The 18,587-nt window shown below is 40.6% G+C and overlaps 1 protein-coding gene across 1 annotated transcript in view; it reads left to right on the top strand.

Moving 5' to 3' along the window:
• Positions 1-1,891: 1,891 nt before the first annotated feature.
• The window catches only part of HSPA4 (heat shock protein family A (Hsp70) member 4), a 51,050-nt gene continuing 34,354 nt past the window's right edge, over positions 1,892-18,587 (top strand). Inside the window, exons 1-3 of the mRNA XM_055428903.2 lie at positions 1,892-2,259; positions 12,957-13,014; positions 14,849-14,989. Coding sequence (XP_055284878.1) covers positions 2,153-2,259; positions 12,957-13,014; positions 14,849-14,989 — 306 coding nt within the window. The 5' untranslated portion in view covers positions 1,892-2,152. The remainder of the gene's footprint in view (positions 2,260-12,956; positions 13,015-14,848; positions 14,990-18,587) is intronic.

Here is an 18,587-nt window from a genome sequence, read left to right as displayed (position 1 = left end):
AGAGGCTCTTTAGTTCCTCTTCACTTTCTGCCATAAGGGTGGTGTTATCTGCATATCTGACGTTATTGCCATTTCTACTGGCAATCTTGATTCCAGTCTGTGCTTCATCCAACCTGGCATTTCATATGATGTACTCTGCATATAAATTAAATAAGCAGGGTATAAACCACGTGCTAAAAAAAATTCATGCATCAGGGGACATTTGGGTTATTCCCAACTTTGGCTGTTGTGGTAACACTGTGAACAGGGTGTATAGCATCTGTCTTTGCCCTCCTTTTGAAAGGTTCTTTTTTTCTGTCTCTACACCTCTTATTACAGCTACAGGGCACATACTGTACTTGTTTTTGAAGACAAAAACAGGTATGATTCAGCCAAAATGTGAGAACCATGTGGTGATTCCCTCCTGATTCAGTTGGTAATGAATTCACCTGCAATGTAGGAGACTCAGGTTCCATCCCTGAATTGGGAAGATTCCCTGGAGAAGAAAATGGCAACCTACTCCAGTATTCTTCCTGGGAAATCCCGTGAACAGAGAAGCCTGGTGGGCCACAGTCCATGGGGTCGTAAAGAGTAGGCTACATCTTAAGGACTAAACCACCACATGTGGTAGCTAACAAGTTTAAAGGCACACAATGTGGGCTTTAGGCATTGCTCCTAGAGACTGAGGGGCTTTTTATGCAGCAGGTATGAAATAAAATTCATATTTTATGGCGAAATAAGAAAAATTCAAACATAAAAAGCTTTCTCCGCCTACTCCCTCCCAATTATAAGTGGCTCAACGTTGCTACCAGTCACTGAGACTCCATTTACTCCTTTAGCTACTCTTGTGACCAGTTGGATTTGGGTTTTAGGGGACTTGAGCTTATACAGTGTCAGTGGGCCTTAAAAAAATCAGAGTAAATACTTTTAACAAGGTGCTGTGCTTAGTCAGTCAGTCGTGTCCGACTTGTAACAAGACATCACATCAAATTAGTGGAGACATGGAGATTCAGACTCCTTGTCTTCTGAGGTATCTTTCAGCAATTCATCAGAAGTGCTAAATACTTAAAATTTCTTCCTGATTGCCAGCTGGCTTCCCCTCCACACCTGAATGCCACTTTCAGAAGCTTCTCTCTTCCAGATGCCCAAGCAAGTAAGGGGCCCTGAAGCTTAGCTACCTTCAATTTCATCCTGCCACTTACCAGGAGCATGTCATCTATTTCTGTGTGTCAGACATCGAGCTCAAGACTTGTGCTTAGAAAGGGTTGGGTGTTTAAAGTCTTATGTGCCGTAGGCCCCTCAATCTGACCTAAGGGCAAGAATGGATCAGAAAAGGGTGCGACAAGGCTGACGAACAAAAAAAAAGGTGGAGTCCTGGCCTCCGGCGCAGAGGGCACTGTCTTTGACAGAGCTAGATCGAACACTCTGCTGAGGGTCGCGTTTCAAAGGAGGCCTTCTCTGCCCAGTAACCTTCCCCAAGCAGAGCAGATGAGAAGTCCCTCTGGACTTTGAAAATCAGTTTGCGATCCCACTTCCCTACACAAGGTGGGGCGTAGGAGGTGCCACAACCGGAACTTCCTTTCAGATAAAGAAAAAAGAAGTAGGCCAGAAGCACTTCCTCAGTATTTTGCCTCAAACCAGCTCTCCCTTCTACTTTCTACTGGAAGGGAGATACTCCACTGCTCTTTACCGCTGCAGGGAGTGCTGCGGCGGGTTCTGTGCGCAGGCTCTGTGACCAGCTCCACCTCCCAACTATCTTTCGGCTTCCCTGTCGCGCCTCTGGTTCTTGGGCCTGGGCTTGACGCACTCCTGTACGTAACTGGGGGGCGGAGCCTCAGGAAGAACGGCAGCTGAGACGGGGTCTCGCGAGAACATTCTCTCGCAGTTCTCGCGCTGCAGCTTTACTCTCGTCGCAACGAGATCTTTCGAGATCTTCTCCGCCCCCGCTACCGGCGCCCACTCTGCGGCCGCTGAGCCGGAGCCGGCCAGAGTAGTGCCCTCAGCGCGGCCCTCTTTCCAAGACCCTAGGCGCTTGCGTGGACCTTCGCACGTCCCCCACTATCCCAGGTGCCCCTGTCCCACGCGGCCAGCTTTCTGCGCGCCAGCCCCGCCGGGGTCCGTGTCTTGTGTTGCCGGCCGGACCTGGGCTGGAGCCTGAGCTGTAGCCGGCGCCATGTCGGTGGTGGGCATAGACCTGGGGTTCCAGAGCTGCTACGTCGCTGTAGCCCGCGCCGGCGGCATCGAAACGATCGCTAATGAATACAGCGACCGCTGCACGCCGTGAGTGTGGGCCAGGCTAGCCGCGTGCACTGGGGGTGGGGAGGTAGCGCTTGTCCGGGCTGTGACCCTCGCGGTTTGGGGAACGCGGACCGGGCAGTCACCTCCGTTCCGAGCCAAGGCGCCGGTAGGTAGGGGAACCCCCCTGGGTTTTTAGGTCATTAGGGGCTAGGACCCTTCTTGTGGGTCTGCGCTTAGGGCAACGCCTTTTTACTGTGAGCGGTCGGCCGAAAAAGGGCTGTGAGTGGCTCCTTGGAGCAGTGGAGGCCATGGGTAGGAACTGGAGGGAAGGCAGGCCTGGGATGTGGGATGGACCGAGATCCTCATTTAGAAGGCACATTGTAGGGGCGGGGTGTACTAACGTTTCTTGAGGCCCGCGCGGAGTTCGGGGCTTTGCACACAGCAGGCGCTTAATAAAAGTTTAATTGAACCGCTTCTGGCATCTGCCGGCAGGCGGTAAGACCATGCAGCGGCCAGAGTCCCACGTGAGTGGGGGTGGGGTGGCGCCCGGAAGAGAGGGAGTCGGAGCACCGGAGATCTCAAGATTGGGTTGGCACGGAAAGATTCAGAAAAATATATAATAAAATCGATGCCTGTTGGACACCTTTGCTTTCACTTTGGTTTTTCACGTCGCTTCACTATATTGAACTGTGTTGGGTCATTTTCTGCTATCCTGTGCGCATCCACCCCAACAGGGTTCCATTTTTACGGTAATATACATTCCAGCCAGGGTGTTGGCCCCGGTTGTTAATGAATGACTCAGGGGCTCACTTTGACATTTAAAAGAACCTATAGTAAGTTATGGGACCAGTAAAGAGACAGCGCTAAAAGAAACCATGACTCACCCAGGTTTTTCCTTGCTTAGGGTAAGAATCTGCTTGTATACTTAGAGATACCTTTCAATCATTGTCTTCCTTTTGGACAAAATCTTTTAAGAAGTTTCGTATTATTTGTTTGGTTCTCATTGCGTCTCATTAAGGACCTCTGTTCTAAGGCTCCTTTTTCACCCTGACTTTTGTTATGCTTCTTCAGCGATAGATTTCTGGCCAACTCGATTGCTCCGTTTACCAGACTGATCTTTGCTACCCAGGGGGCTGACAATATTTTCTTTAAACTTATCAGATTTTTACCCCTTATTTTAGACCTAACCCAGGTGCTTCCCAGAAAGCCCATCCCAGATTCAAAATCTCAGTTTGATGTGGCTCAGATGGTCAAGCGTCTGCCTGCAATGCGGGAGACCGGGGTTCAATCCCTGGGTCGGGAATATCCCCTGGAGAAGGAAATGGCAACCCACTCCAGTACTCATGCCTGGAAAATTCCATAGATGGAGAAGCCTGGTCGGTTCACAAAAAGTCGGACACGACTGAGCGACTTCACTTTCACTTCACTTTCTCAATTTTATAGTTTTTAACAGCGTTAACGAGATCTAATTCACATACTATACAGTTAACTCTTTCAAAGTGTACAATTTGTTTTTAGTGTAGTCAAAATTGTGCAACCATCAACACAATTTTAACATTTTCTTTACCCCACAAGAGAAACCCTGTACTCATTAATAGACACAACCCAGTCCCTCACTTTCCCATCTTCACAGTTTGTAATAGTGCGTCTAATTTGTATTTCCAGGCGAGTGTATTGTACACTGAAGTTTTTTAAGTACTTAAGCATTAATTTTCTATTTATTACTGTCTTTCTGAATCCTGTTGTGCTTCATCTGTAGAGTTCTCCTCAAGATACAAAGACTAGAACACTGAGTTAGTCATGTAACTTTTTGGTCTTTTTCCCACCTAGAAGTGAGCATATTTTATCTAGCTCCAAAGGTAAGAATATCAAGTATTAGAATGCAGTGTTCCTGACCTTTTTAGCCGCTTATGATGCCCCCTCTTTCTCCTTTAGACAAATAGGAACTGTAACAGTGTTACCACGAATCTTCATTATTTGGAACTGAAAGAGTTGTTTCAGGAAAGGATAGAAACACCGTGTAATTGTGACAAAGAATGTCTGTTTAAAAATAGTTTTCCTTACATATTTTCCTTATATTTGTTGGAAACTTAGATGCCATACATTCAAGTAATTTTTGAACTATGATCTTGATTAGCTTTAATTTCTGTCTTGGAGTCTTTGGTTAAGTAGAACATGGGGGCAGAAAGCTTTTTTTTTTTTAAGTAGCATGGATTTATACCTCAAAAATACACAGGGACTGCTGTAGATTTGCTTGAGTGTGAGTGGAATGAAATGGATGGTTGGGTATGATGAAAGTAACGCATTTCAGATGAGATCCAGCGCGTTCAGAGTGATATGGCAGTAGACATAACTCATTTCAATATGTGGGTGCAACAGAATTTGATTTCCAGTTTTGAGGAGCTAGTTGAATTTTTACCTGGAAGAGATCCTTGCTTTCTCAGCAAATAAGATCCTTCCATCATGGACACATGGCTAGTGGGCAAAACCAAATGTTAAATGTGTAATTACTGACTGTGGTAAGGACCATGATGGGAAAGTATGGAAAACAGTGATGGGGGACCTAATTTAAATGGATATGAGGTGGTGATGGAAGGCATTCTTAAAAAAGTGCGATTTAAGATGTAACTTGGAGGATGAATAGGGTTTTACCATGGAGATCTGTGGTGGGAGTGAGCAAGAGTTGTTCAGGCAGAAGAACTAGCAAGTGAGGAAGACCAGAGCTTGGTGCACCTGACACTGCTGAGGGGAGTACGGCCTTTTAAAGGAATGTTGAGCTGAATCTAGAGAGGCTAGGCAGGGTGGGTTAGATCATGGCAAGGCTTTGCAAATCATAGATTTTTATCTAGGTGCTGTGGGAGGTGATTCAATTGATACGTATTAAAAACGTGATTGGCGTTTTTTTGTGGAGCCTGGATTTATTTGAGAAGGGCCAGAGAAGCTGGATGCACCCGAGGATACTTAGGAGGCTACTGCAAAATTTGGTCCACGTGGGAGTTGCTGTTGCTCTCCACTGTTGTGGAACTGGGAGGAAAGCGTGGGTGGCTTAGAGATAAACTATGGAGTTCTAAATTATGAGTGTTGACATTTTATGACCATAGACTTTGGAATAAGATGGAAAGCCTATTTTTATAATTAGTTGGATTATTACAATAGAAAGAGTACAACCTTAAAGCTTTGGAATTGAAATGTTAACGGACTGCCAAACTTTACAGGAGTTGGTTCAGCTGCATTATGCAAAATTTATAGGGTAGAGATGAGTTACCTAAGAAAAGAATTCTGTGTATGAATAGTTTATATTATCGTTTTCATGGACTTAGTTCCTAATAAAACAATATATTAGGAATTTGAAGAGATGAAATTGTCTGTGAATAACTACCCTTGAGAGGGAAAGCTGAACATAAGTATAGGTTCTGGTTAACTGGCAGATTAACTTCTGGTACCTTATTTGTGCAAGAGAAGTGTTCGTCTCTAGAATAAATGTCTTTACATGTTGTAGATCTGTGTAGAGATGCAAGATGACTTGGATCTTTTGGGTTCAGTGAAAAGGAAAGTTGACTCGTTAACTAAAGTTTTAAACTACTTATACTTCCCATATCTAATTGTGAAGGTTATCAAAGTAGTTTAAAAAAAGACTCACTTAAGAACTAAAATAAAAGCTTGTATACAGAATTGGTGGGCATAATCTACAGAAACTTTGTCATCAGGTTCTGAATTGGATTTCGGATATTATAACTTTTCTCCTGACTTAACAAAATACTTCTTTGCCACAATAACAAAATAAAGTACTAAGTAAAATTGTCTCTTATCTAATTATTTGCTATTATAGATATATAATTTCATGACTTTCTCTAGATTTATGAAAATTACATGTAAATATATAAATATAAATAAATATATTTGTACAAATATACATATAAATATATATATTTATACAAATATACATATAAATATATATATATATTTGTAAATATACAGATATACCCGGATAAACTAATAGGATCATACAGTATTTTGTAACTATTTCACTTATGTTTTAGACATCTATCAGAGTCTGTAAATACGAATTCACCTCAAGAATATAAGAGTCCATATTATGACTTGAACATGCTTTACTCAAATGTTCAGGTGGTTTCTAAATTTTTGCAGTTAGAAATAATCTTCAACAAGTAGTCTTTTATATTTATGTTTTCATGTTAATACTTTTATTTTTGTTGGATAGATTTCCAGATGTGGTTGGACAAAGGATATATATGCCTAGAATTTCAGTGCATATTGCCTGAATACTTCATAAACATTTAAGAGATCCAATTCATACCAGGAACATAAGTGATTTCTCTGTTTCACTGGAGTTTGTGAGGATTAGGATTTAAAATTACATAAAGTATTTAGAATACTCCCTAAGTGTTTGTTAATACTGCTATTACTTATTACCTTTTTGTATTTTTTTATTATTTCTATTTATTAATGGACTACATTGGGACAGAAAAAGGAGATCTATGGACCTTTGCCTTTAGTATTAATCAGATATGTAGCTTTTAATGTGCAAATCTTACTGACTCAGCAGTTTAGTTCTTTAGGAACTTCTTATCTTGTGAGTATAAATTGTTCTGTTTGATACTGTTTTGGGTACTTTGTAGCTCAGGGCTAAGACAGTGATCATGGGATATACTAATGTAACCATTTTCATGCCAGTTTCGCCATTGGCTCTTATTTAATTGTTTAAATGCTATTGTAGGTTCTCTGTAAAACTCATTTTCTTATATTGTTTAAAACATTGAATTTAGAGCAACAGCTGTCTTCATATCCTGAGAACAGTTCTACACACACATATAAACATGAAGCTGCCTTTTAAGGATCTGTGCTGGTTGCAGCTGTTCATAATATCCTATTAGAATGTGCATAAATGTTTGGTCAGTGGTATCTCATACCCAGGAAGGAGAACAACATTGTTACCTAGTTTAAATGGATTATTTTTTCTAGGACTTATTAGAACAGAGATATCTTGAATTTGATTTAAATTAACTTTTTGATGTCAACTGGTAATTTGGAATGGAGGAAAAGTAGTATCAGTCAATTAGCAAGTGTCTTGAGTACTACTGTGTTTAGCAGCATTAAGTTGGCCTTGTGTGGAGTATAGAGGAAGTGTAAGATAAAGAGCCCTGCTGTGGAGGGCTCTTCCAATCAGTCTAGTTGGAAGTATGAAAGGAAAAGTAAATAGAAAAAGGATAGAGTACAATTATGGGCGAAGTTATTAAGTACATAATTAAGTACAAGTTAAATGGAGAGGAAACATTAGTGGGGGATGGGGTGATATGGAAAGGCAGGAGTGGGACTTGCAAATAGGATTAGAATACATGAAGACAGGATTGGGACAGTCTGAGTGAAGGTGCAGAAGTAGGAATAAATCTAAAGGGTTTGGTAAGCAGTACAAAAGTATGTTTATGGATAGGATTTAGAGTTTGATAGTCCTGATTTTGAATGCTGGACTCTAATATTAGTTATGTTTCTAGGCACATAACGACTTTATTCAGTTCTCCATTTACAAAGTTGGGTCAGTAATAGTTCTTTTCTCAGAGTGTTTGGGAGAAGCAAATGTAGAATGCTTAGTGCACTGCCTGGCATAGAAAGGTTCAGAAATGAAAGCTGTAGAACAAGAGAGCTTGACCTGCTTGGATGAAGGAGCGGCTTCCTGCCGTATATGGGGATTCCATATAGGCTGTGTGCAGATTTTGAGTATCCTGGTGAGTGGGAAGTGGTTCATGTTTACTTTAAATATCTGGTTTGCTGTCAAAATTCAGAATTATTCAGTCACTGAAGATTTTAGAGTGTGTTTGTTGAGAAACAAATTTATTGGGGGTATGTAGCTTCTGTTTTTTAAATAATTATTTATTAGGATTGCATAGGAATATTTACCTAAATGGCAGTGGTGGCCATTTATGGGAGGAGGGTTTTGGTTGTGGAGTTGCTGATAATATTTATTTTCTTCTTTACACTTTGCTAATTTTCTGCAATGAGATTGTTCTAGTGGTGGCCCCAATATCTGACCTAATCTTTTTGGGCCCTTTTCACATTTAAATATTTGTAAGTGTAAACTTGTAGTTGAAAAACTTCTGCAGTTAGTACTGTTTAACATACTGATATCATTCTGTTGTCCTATTGAAAAGGAAATGGTAGGATTTTTATTCCTTATGATTTAAAGAAGACTGAGTAGGTTTGACTCACTGGAAAAGACTCTGATGCTGGGAGGGATTGGGGGCAGGAGGAGAAGGGGATGACAGAGAATGAGATGGCTGGATGGCATCACCGACTTGATGGACATGAGTTTGAGTGAACTCCGGGAGTTGGTGATGGACAGGGAGGCCTGGCATGCTGTGATTCATGGGGTTGCAGAGAGTCGGACACAACTGAGTGACTGAACTGAACTGAGTAGGTTTTAGTAAATAGTTTGAGAAGGTGAAATGGAACTTTCAGGGCAAACTATTTGGTATATTTTCGTCTTGTTTTGGCCGTGCTGCTCAGCTTGTGGAATCTCAGTTCCTTGACCAGTGATTAAACCCAGGCCACATCAGTGAAAGCCCTGAATCCTAACCACTAAGCCATTGTTGGAGGTTTAATAATAGCTAATATTATCTATGATGTGCCAGTCTCTAATAATAAAGCCCTTTAAAAGTGGATCTCTTATAGCTCAGTTGGTACAGAATCGGCCTGCAATGCAGGATCCGATTGGATTTGGATCGATTCCTGGGTCAGGAAGATCCGCTGGAGAAGGGAAAGGCTACCCGCTCCAGTATTCTGGCCTGGAGAATTCCAATGGACTTTACAGTCCTTGGGGTTGCAAAGAGTTGGGCATGACTGAGTGACTTTCACATTCACTTTCAAAAGTGGATCAACAAATTTAGTCCTTAGAGCAACCATGTGTAATTTCCCCTATTTTAGAGATGAGCAAATTGAATTTCAGAGATGTTAAATAACACAGGTCACACAGCTTGAAAGATCTAGAAGGGATTCAGACAGACCCATGTTGTCTAATTCTAGAGCCTGAGCTCTTTTTTTTCCCCTTCAAACTACATATGTTGTACTCAGTCAACTTGATAGAAGAGCCAAGGATTTTTTTCTGTAGTGTAATAGTTGGCTTTTTACAGAAATTTTTCTAGAATGTAAAAATTATGTAATAATAATGATTTTCTACAATATGATCAGGGGTGAGCTCTGCTGGTACTTTACAAGAGCTATGCTTTGAGGTGTGATTGCTGTATTATGTGGTAAAGATTGATGTTCCATTAGTAAGATTAGATTGCTTTGTAGCAGAAGTGGGGAACTGTTTGTAGCGTGCGCATGCATAGACAAATAAGAGGATGAATAATTTGAACTATATTTCAAATTTCAATAATTTGAAAACTTGTATTCGGCTTTTCAAAATCTGTGAAACACTTGCAAGCTATTACTGTTAAGGCATATGTCATTTTTAAGAGTAGGTGAAAATGTTAACCTGACTTCAAAGAGAACATTAGAGCAGCGCTGCACAGTAGAACATTGTGTGATGGTGGAAGTGTTGTACGTTTGCATTGCCCAAAGTCCAGTAAGTTGTAAGAGGTTGAAGTGATTAATTTTTACTTGAGAGGGGTTGGGAATGCATCACAAAGTGTGTGCTGTTTCTGGAAAATGAGTGAGAGTTAGAAGGACCAGAGCATTTCAGGTGGCGAAAGTGATAGAGCAAAGTAGGAAGATTGCAAGACTGACTTGTGTTGAGGCACTGTGTGCATGAGATGCGGCTGGAAAATGGGAGTGGGGTTGGAATTATGAGATGCCTTAGGTTCTACGTTAAGGAATCTCGACCCTATTTGTTGGTAATTTGTTTTGTTTGTAAGATAAGTAGAAGCAAAACAGTTACCAAGGTAGAAGAGAAAATTAAACCTTCAACAGGACATACAGTAAAGTTGGGGACATTAATTTTTTCACTCTTAGAGCTTGTCCTGTTTTGAGGAGAAGCCGTTTGAAAACGGCTGCAGGAAACAAAGATAAATAATATGGGCTTTTAGTTTTGTTGGGATACATCTTAGAAATTCAGATCTGATGGCTTTGAGAAAGATGTATGTTTGCATGCATAGGCTAGAAGCAGTGGAGAGGGTGAATGGAGTAGATGAGATTACAGTGGGCAGTTTTCTAAAGGGCTTTATGGGCTGTGATATGCATGTGTGTTCAGTCACTTAGTCGTGTTCGACTCTTTGCGACCCTATGGACTGTAGCTCTCCAGGCTCTTCTGTCCATGGGATTCTCCAGGCAAGAATACTGGAGTGGGTTGCTGTGCGCTCCTCCAGGGGATCTTCATGACCCAGGGATCGAACCCACGTCTTATCTGCCACGTTGACAGGCAGGTTCTTTACTACTAGCACCACCATAGGAGAGACAGGTAAGTAGTACTCAGGAAATTTTTTTTTTAAGTGATAGGTCTTCTATTCGCAGAAAGACTGATCTTGACACCTGTGCTTCTTGAAGGGCTCTCCCAGCACGTTCCTGGCCCATAGAGCTTGGAGTTCATAGGAAATCTGATGAGATCCCAGACTGTGCTGTATGGATACAGGGCATAGCTGCCTATAACTGCTCTGGGAGTGGGAAAGGGCTGTTGAGGCACAGAGTAAGTTTATCTAAGTAAAACGGTTCTATTTAATTATTGTGTCAGATTTGGACCAAGGCAGTATGGTGCCAGAGCTCTCATTCCTACTCATTCCACTAAATTAGAAGAATTAGGGGTCCAGTGAGGCTAGGGAGATCAAAGCTAGCTAGTGGAGAAATGATCTATAGTCCTGACTCCTGTTGTTTTCAGATTTTGTGACTTGGGATACATTTACCTATAATACCTTTTTTTGGACTCAGTTTCCTCTTCTATACAGTAGAAATAAGATAGGGTGCTTATGAGGATTAAATAAGATAGTGCACATAAGCAATTTATTACTTTAGTAATAATGTAGGAGTAGGGAGAAGGGTTTACTAACCTGAAAGGGAAATGGACTCTGGGAAGAACTTTGTCTTTTAGGATTTTTTGGGTGGCATGGATGAATTTGATTAGCTTGAGAGAAATCTGCCACTGGAGAGGGAGGCAACACATGAATATGAGAGTACAGGGAACTCAGGCAAGGTTCCAGAGTGAGACACAGGGAGAAGCATAGGGGCCGTGATGACAGTGGCGTCAACTCCCAGGTGTAACTGACTTTCTGAACTTAAACACCGTGTTTTAAAGTATCTATCCCTTTAAGCAGGTATCAATTTTGCTTTCTAAAATAAGTGTCATGTAGGTGAAACCAGCAGGCAGTATATGAATTGATTTGGAAGAATGTGTTCAGAAGTGGGAATGAAGTTCTTGTCAGAAATTGAGCCCTTTTTTTTTTTTTAGATTCAACATTTCTTTATGTGTCTCATTTTCTCAATCATTGAAATTAAGTTAAAAGAAATTAATTATAAGGGCCATTTTAGGACCAAGAGATAAAAGCAGAAGGGTGGGAAGTTTTGTCTCCGTTAGTTGTGGAAAAATGTGTTTTATTTAATGGTTAGAAGAATATTATGAAAAAGTAATATTCATGTAAATATTAAGTTCTTTGGTATAATTTTTTTCGTTACATCCATTTTGCTAATGGCACAAATGGGCTAGAGCATACATTTGAAGAAGTTACAGCATGTTTTTTCCCCATTTTAAATTAATGAGGATTTATCGAGATTTTTTTTTAATTTAAAATTTTTTTTCACAATGGAGTATTACTCAGCCATGAAAAAGAATGCATTTGAATCAGTTCTAATGAGGTGAATGAAACTGGAGCCTATTATACAGAGTGAAGTAAGACAGAAAGAAACGCACCAATACAGTATACTAACACATATATATGGAATTTAGAAAGATGGAAATATAACCCTGTATACGAGACAGCAAAAGAGACACAGTTGTATCGAACAGTCTTTGGGACTTTGTGGGAGAGGGTGAGGGTGGGATGATTTGAGAGAATGACATTGAAACATGTATGTTGTCATATGTGAAACGAATCAGCAGTTCAGGGTCAATGCCTGTTACAGGATACTTGGGGCTGGTGTGCGGGGATGACCAAGAGGGGAGGATAAAGGGAGGAGGGAGGTGGGAGGGGGGTTCAGGAGGGGGAACTCATGTACACCTGGGGCGAATTCATGTCAATGTATGGCAAAACCAACCAATATAATATTGTAAAATAAAAAAAAAAAATAAAAAAAAATGAGCCCTTTTTTTTTTAAAAAAAAAAGAAAAATTGAGTCCTTGGAAACTAGTTCTAGAAAAATAACTTTCCATGTATTTACAATAAGGTAAGAGTTGTTTTCAGGGCTTGTAGACTACTCTCTTGGCGAAGTTATGAGCTGTTTATAAAACACAAAGAACATTTAATTATGACAGCATATTATTTTACGTTGGAATTTGGAATACGAGACTGGAAGAATTAGAAGATAGTGGAGACTGGTTAGTCCACCTCTCTAGTATTTTAGACAGATGGTCATATCAGACTTGTGCTTCAACATCTCAGTGACAGAATTCCCATTGTTCTAAGAAGCAGTGCATTCCATGGGCAGTTTTACTCAGTAGAAAGGTCAAAATCATAGACTTACTGTGTGCAGTTAAAAAACAGGGCTTTTTGGCTGAGACTCAGAAATCTTGTCTGCTCTGGTTTTGGATGTAATGTTGCAGTAAGGTTTAATGCTTAAATGTTTGTTTTATCTTTTAGGGCTTGCATTTCTTTTGGACCTAAGAATCGCTCAATTGGAGCAGCAGCTAAAAGCCAGGTAGAGTTGTGTTTTTTTCATACTTAGTTCTGTGGTTGGTCCATCCTTCCCATGCAGCAGCTCTCTCAGTGCCCATTATGCGTGGAGCACTGGGAGCCCCTGTGTGTACAACTGAGAGCAAACTATTCTCATGTACTTGAGTGAGAAGCAAAGAGCTTTTTAAAATAGCATGAACAGTGGTCTGTTTAATGCAAACTTCCAGGATGTATTTTACCTAGATATTGTTAAAGCAAGGTTTTACTTGTTCCTGAGTTGTTGTTAACAATTTTTTTCCCCTGGGTATTAAAAATAATCAGTAAAGTTTGTCTTGTTGAACTTTCATCTTACTCATATTTAGGGTCAGTGTTGTCTCTAGATTTGACCTTGTTGATCAAGGTTCTCAAGGAAGGAAAGCTTACTTGGAGAAGCACACTTACCGTTAGTTTACTTTTAAACCAGGAGCCTGACTTACTTGCTTGTTTCTCAGTAACTAGAGCAGCAGAACCTGAAGAGTTGTATTTTTCTCAGTGCCTGAGGTTGCTGTAAAATTAAGGAGGTGCATGTTAGATGTTTCTATAATTCAGTCTGGAGCAACATAATAGAATGAATAACTGTCTTTTTCTGGACCAGTCCGGGCCTAAGATTTATAAGCCCCCCCCGAAATGTTGCTAGACTAATTGATTTTTAATTAAATTGGGTGTTTTATAAGTTGCAGAAAGTTCAAGATGTTTTAGGAGACAGCAGGTAGCAAATACAGAGCTGTTTTGGTTTTAAACTTGCTTTCATTATTGAGAATAGTTGTTACACTAAACTGGCTGCCTAGTTCTAGGTTGACATAGTTATTGTGGTATTGAATTTCTTGGCAGCTTACTGAAGCAGAGCCTGACTTTGGAGGCCTCATATTGTTTTACAAAAGAACTTCTGTTTGTGCCTTTTGACATATTGGATTCAGAGGAGCTCTGTTGTTTTTCCTTGGGACTTGTTGCACTCACTTCTGCATTGGGAAGAAGAGCCCATAAGTCTTGAGCAGAAATTCATTTTCAGTTTTTGAATATCTTTGCAGCATTTTTTTCATAAATTGCAGTAGTTTTTGTTAGAGATAAATTAGGAAATGCAGGTGTACATGTATAAGGCATTTATAAGTTAGCATACTACCATTGTCCAAAAATCACTGTTACTATCTTAATGTGTAACCTTTTATATTATAAGCATATAAATTTTTTCTCCCCCACTCTAAGAAAATGACATAATATCATACAGATACTTGTCTCCAGACCTCTAAAATAATTTATCCATTGTATGGATAGACTGTAATTTATTTACTCATTTCCCTGTCGTTGACCCTCTAGGCTCTTTGCAGTTTTCTGTTGTGATAAATAATACTGTGTCAGTTTATTTGCATTTACCTTTGCGGGCTTAGTGTCATCTGTTTTTTTCTTTATGGTAAGTTTCATTCACTAGAGTAGCTGAATTAATATATACTGTTGGATTGACTCCTGGAAAGTTTGAATCATAAACTACAGGTAATTTTTAAAAGAAAGATTATTTAATGTAAATGTTCATTAGACGTTTAATAACAGGAAATATTTTTACAAGGGTAATGATCTGTCTTATTGAGGAAGTAAGACAAATTGGGCTCTGGTCCTAGTTCGCCATCTGTGACCTGTATAGGGCCGTCACTCCTCACTTCAGAAGGCATCATTTATAAAGGTTTAGTGCTGAAGGGAACAAACTAGGAAGGAAAGTTTGTGGCATGAAAAGGATACTAATTTAATCCTGAAATTTTTGAATCTTCCCCCCCCAATTTAATTGCTGTTATAATAGTTTTTCTACTCTTTGATATCCTTTCTCTTAGGTAATTTCCAATGCAAAGAACACAGTCCAAGGATTTAAAAGATTCCATGGCCGAGCATTCTCTGATCCATTTGTGGAGGCAGAAAAATCCAAACTTGCATATGATATTGTGCAGTTGCCCACTGGGTTAACAGGTATAAAGGTAAGGTTCTGAAGATAATGCCTTATGATTGAAATACAGTATTTTATGTTATCAGATCAGTGTATAGAAGAGAGTAGCCATTCCCTCCTCTAGGGGATCTTTCCAACCTAGGGGTCGAACCCAGGTCTCCCACATTGCAAGCAGATTCTTTACCAGCTGAGCCATAAGGGAAGTCCAAGAATACTGAAGTGGATAGCCTATCCTTTCGCCAGCAGTTCTTCCTGATCCAGGAATCAAACCGGAGTCTCCTGCATTGCAGGCGGATTCTTTACCAACTGAGCTAATAGGGAAGCCCTTGAGAATCTTATCAGATCAATATATATCATACCATTCTAGTTTTAAGTTGTAATGAAAATCGTTACAAATGCTTTGGAAAGTCTTGCTGGTGAAGACCATTTGGCATGTTTTTTTTTTTTTTTAAACGATCTGGCTTTTATTTGGGAGCCGTAGGTGGCACTGTTAATAGGGGTTGGACAGGTAGGTGATGATGATGTGAAGTTAACTTCTTGTCTTGTTTTCTAATGCAGCAGTTTTCCCAGTAATCTTTCTGGTATGATTTTAGTGAGTGATTACTGGAAGAGCAAGAAAAGAAATCAGCACTTTAAAGTCACTCCCAGATACGTAGTCATACTCTTGACAGTAGGATTGTAAAGTGGTGGTGTTCTTTTGGAGAAAAGGGAGTTTAGTCTTTGCTATCTCTGGAACATCTAGGAGAATCTCTTTGTGGAGCATGACGTGAGCTGATCATTAGAAAAAGATGAGAGGCTGAGCGATGGGTATGGTGAACACATCTGTCTCTTGCAGTCAGGTGGTAAGAGGAATCCAGAAGTATGTTTGAGCTTTCCAGGCAACTGAGTTTAGAGAAAGGAGATTTGATGTTTGAGACACACCATTTGGAGAACTAAAGATCATGGGAACAGGTTCAAGTCCAAGAGATGCTGAAAATCGTGGGAAAAAGATAGTTTTGTGGTTGTAGCTGAGAATTCAGTTGAATTTGAAAATAAAGAATTCTGATAACTGAAAAATGATCACTGGGTTTACTTAGGGTATTTTCAGCAGTAATTTTAAAACAGTTTTAATGGGCCTAATGATGGATAAGAAGTGCAGAGGAGGAAAAGAAACGGAGGTGAGGAAATTACTTAATAGTTAAGAAAGAAATAGGGTGTGTATTGGCAGATTTAGTCAGAAGAGCCAAGGGAGGAAGAAACTAGGGAGAACACCTGTGGATCCAAGTATGAGGCTGGAGGAATTTTGGAAGACTTACATGAGAAAAGAAGGGGTAGCCTTGAAAGAGGCTCACTGGGAGGATTATTTTCCCACCTATATTCAGTGAGGTGAGAAACTGTTCCAAACCAGAATAAATTATGGTTGGGTTTGGGAGGGAGAAGGTGAGAAGATGGTGTTCAAGTTGGAGCAGGAGCTAAAAGTACAGAGTTGACATTTTTTGGTCTGTACTATAGTTGGGAAGTATGGACATGGAATAGGACCTTAGGCAGTCTTTTCTACGTTTACAGTTTGTAACTCTTGTCAGAATTTCATACCTTTATGCAGGGTGTAGGATATCTTGAAGGTGTCAACAATTATTTATTTTGTCAGGTCTGTCCTTGATGTTGGGGCTAAGACAGTGAATAGTCAGTTCAGTCACTCATTCGTGTCTGACTTTGTGACCCCACGGACTACAGCACGCCAGGCTTCCCTGTCTATCACCAACTCCTGGAGCTTGCTCAAACTCAAGTCCATTGAGTCAGCAGTGAACAGATCTGACAAAAGCTATTGTCTTAGATTGGATCCTAATTGAGGTGATGATTATAAAGTCAACACAGTGAGGAAAGTAAAATGTACATAGTATGTCAGATGGTAAAATAGTTTCCACCACCAGGCCCTTTAATGGAGGAGCAATGTGGGTTATGGTGAGCTATATACCAGTTCGCTTCTTCCCAGTTAGTTGTCTCAAGTTTTGTTGGTGGTCAGAACATACCATTTACATAGTGGTCCTCATGGACGCAGATGAATGGAGCAGTGACCCTACAAGAGACTGACTCAGACTTGCCTGTGAGTGTCTAGGAGTCTCTGGAGGAGGTGTGAGTCAGCGGTGCATTGCTGCAGGGTTGGGGACACTGAGTGTGGCAGTGTTTGCATGGGACCTTTTGAAGGAGGTCACCGTTACCTTCATTACTTCCACCACAGTTTGGTCTCAGGTCAAACAACAGGGAGGGAACACAGCCCTGCTCATCAACAGAAAATTGGATTAAATATTTGCTGAGCGTGGCCCCACCCATCAGAACAAGACCCAGTTTCCCCCACGCATTGTCTCCCATCAGAAGCTTCCCTAAGCCTCTTATCCTTACTTGTCAGAGGGCAGACAGAATGAAAACCACAATCACAGAAAACTAATCAAACTGATCACATGGACCACAGCCTTGTCTTATCTCAATGAAATGATGAGCCATGCCGTGTAGGGCCACCCAAGACAGACGGGTCATGGTGGAGAGTTCTGACAAAACATGGTCCACTGGAGAAGGGAATGGCAAACCACTTCAGTATTCTTGCCTTGAGAACCCCATGAAAATATGGAAAGGCAAAAAGATATGATACTGAAAGATGAACTCCCCAGGTCAGTAGATGCTCAATATGCTACTGAGAAAGGGTGGAGAAATAACTCTAGAAAGAATGAAGAGATGGAGCCAAAACAAAAACAGCGCTCAGTTGTGGATGTGAATGGTGATGGAAGTAAAGTCTGATGCTGTAAAGAACAATGCTAGCAAGGTAATGCTCAAAATTCTCCAAGTTAGGCTTCAATAGGATGTGAGCTGAGAACTTCCAGATGTTCAAGCTAGGTTTTGAAAAGGCAGAGGAACCAGAGATCAAATTGCCAACATTCCTTGAATTACAGAAAAAGCAAGAGAGTTCCAGAAAAACATCTCCTTCTGCTTTATTGACTATGCAAAAGCCTTTTGACTGTGTGTATCACAGCAAACTGAAAAATTCTTCAAAAGATGGGAATACCAGACTACCTACCTGCCTCCTGAGAAATCTGTGTGGAGGTAAAGAAGCAAAGTTAGAACTGGACATGGAACAACAGACTGGTTCCACATCAGGAAAGGAGTACGTCAAGGCTGTATATTGTCACCCTGCTTATTTAACTTATATGCATAGTACATTATGAGAAATGCTGGGCTGAAGAACAAGCTGGAATCAAAATTGAGGGGAGAAATATCAATAATCTCAGATATGCAGATGACACCACCCTTATCGCAGAAAGTGAAAAAGAACTAAAGAGCCTCTTGATGAAAATGAAAGAGGAGAGTGGAAAAGTTGGCTTAAAACTCAGCATTCGGAAAACTAAGATCATGGCATCCGATCCCATCACTTCATGGCAGATAGATGGGGAAACAGTGGAAACAGTGACGGAGTTTATTTTTTTGGGCTCCAGAATCACTGCAGATGGTGTCTGCAGCCATAAAATTAAAAGACGCTTGCTCCTTGGAAGAAAAGCTATGACCAACCGAGACAACATAGTAAAAACCAGAGACTTGACTACTAACAAAGGTCCATCTAGTCAAAGCTTTGGTTTTTCCAGTTGTCATGTATGGCTATA

This window comes from Moschus berezovskii, chromosome 8 (assembly GCF_049115385.1).
Source record: "Moschus berezovskii isolate FMDL1 chromosome 8, NW_MosBer_1.0, whole genome shotgun sequence".
Classification (NCBI taxonomy): domain Eukaryota; kingdom Metazoa; phylum Chordata; class Mammalia; order Artiodactyla; family Moschidae; genus Moschus; species Moschus berezovskii.
The sequence above is the reverse complement of the archived record's forward strand: the minus strand, read 5'-3'. Positions and strand labels throughout refer to the sequence as shown.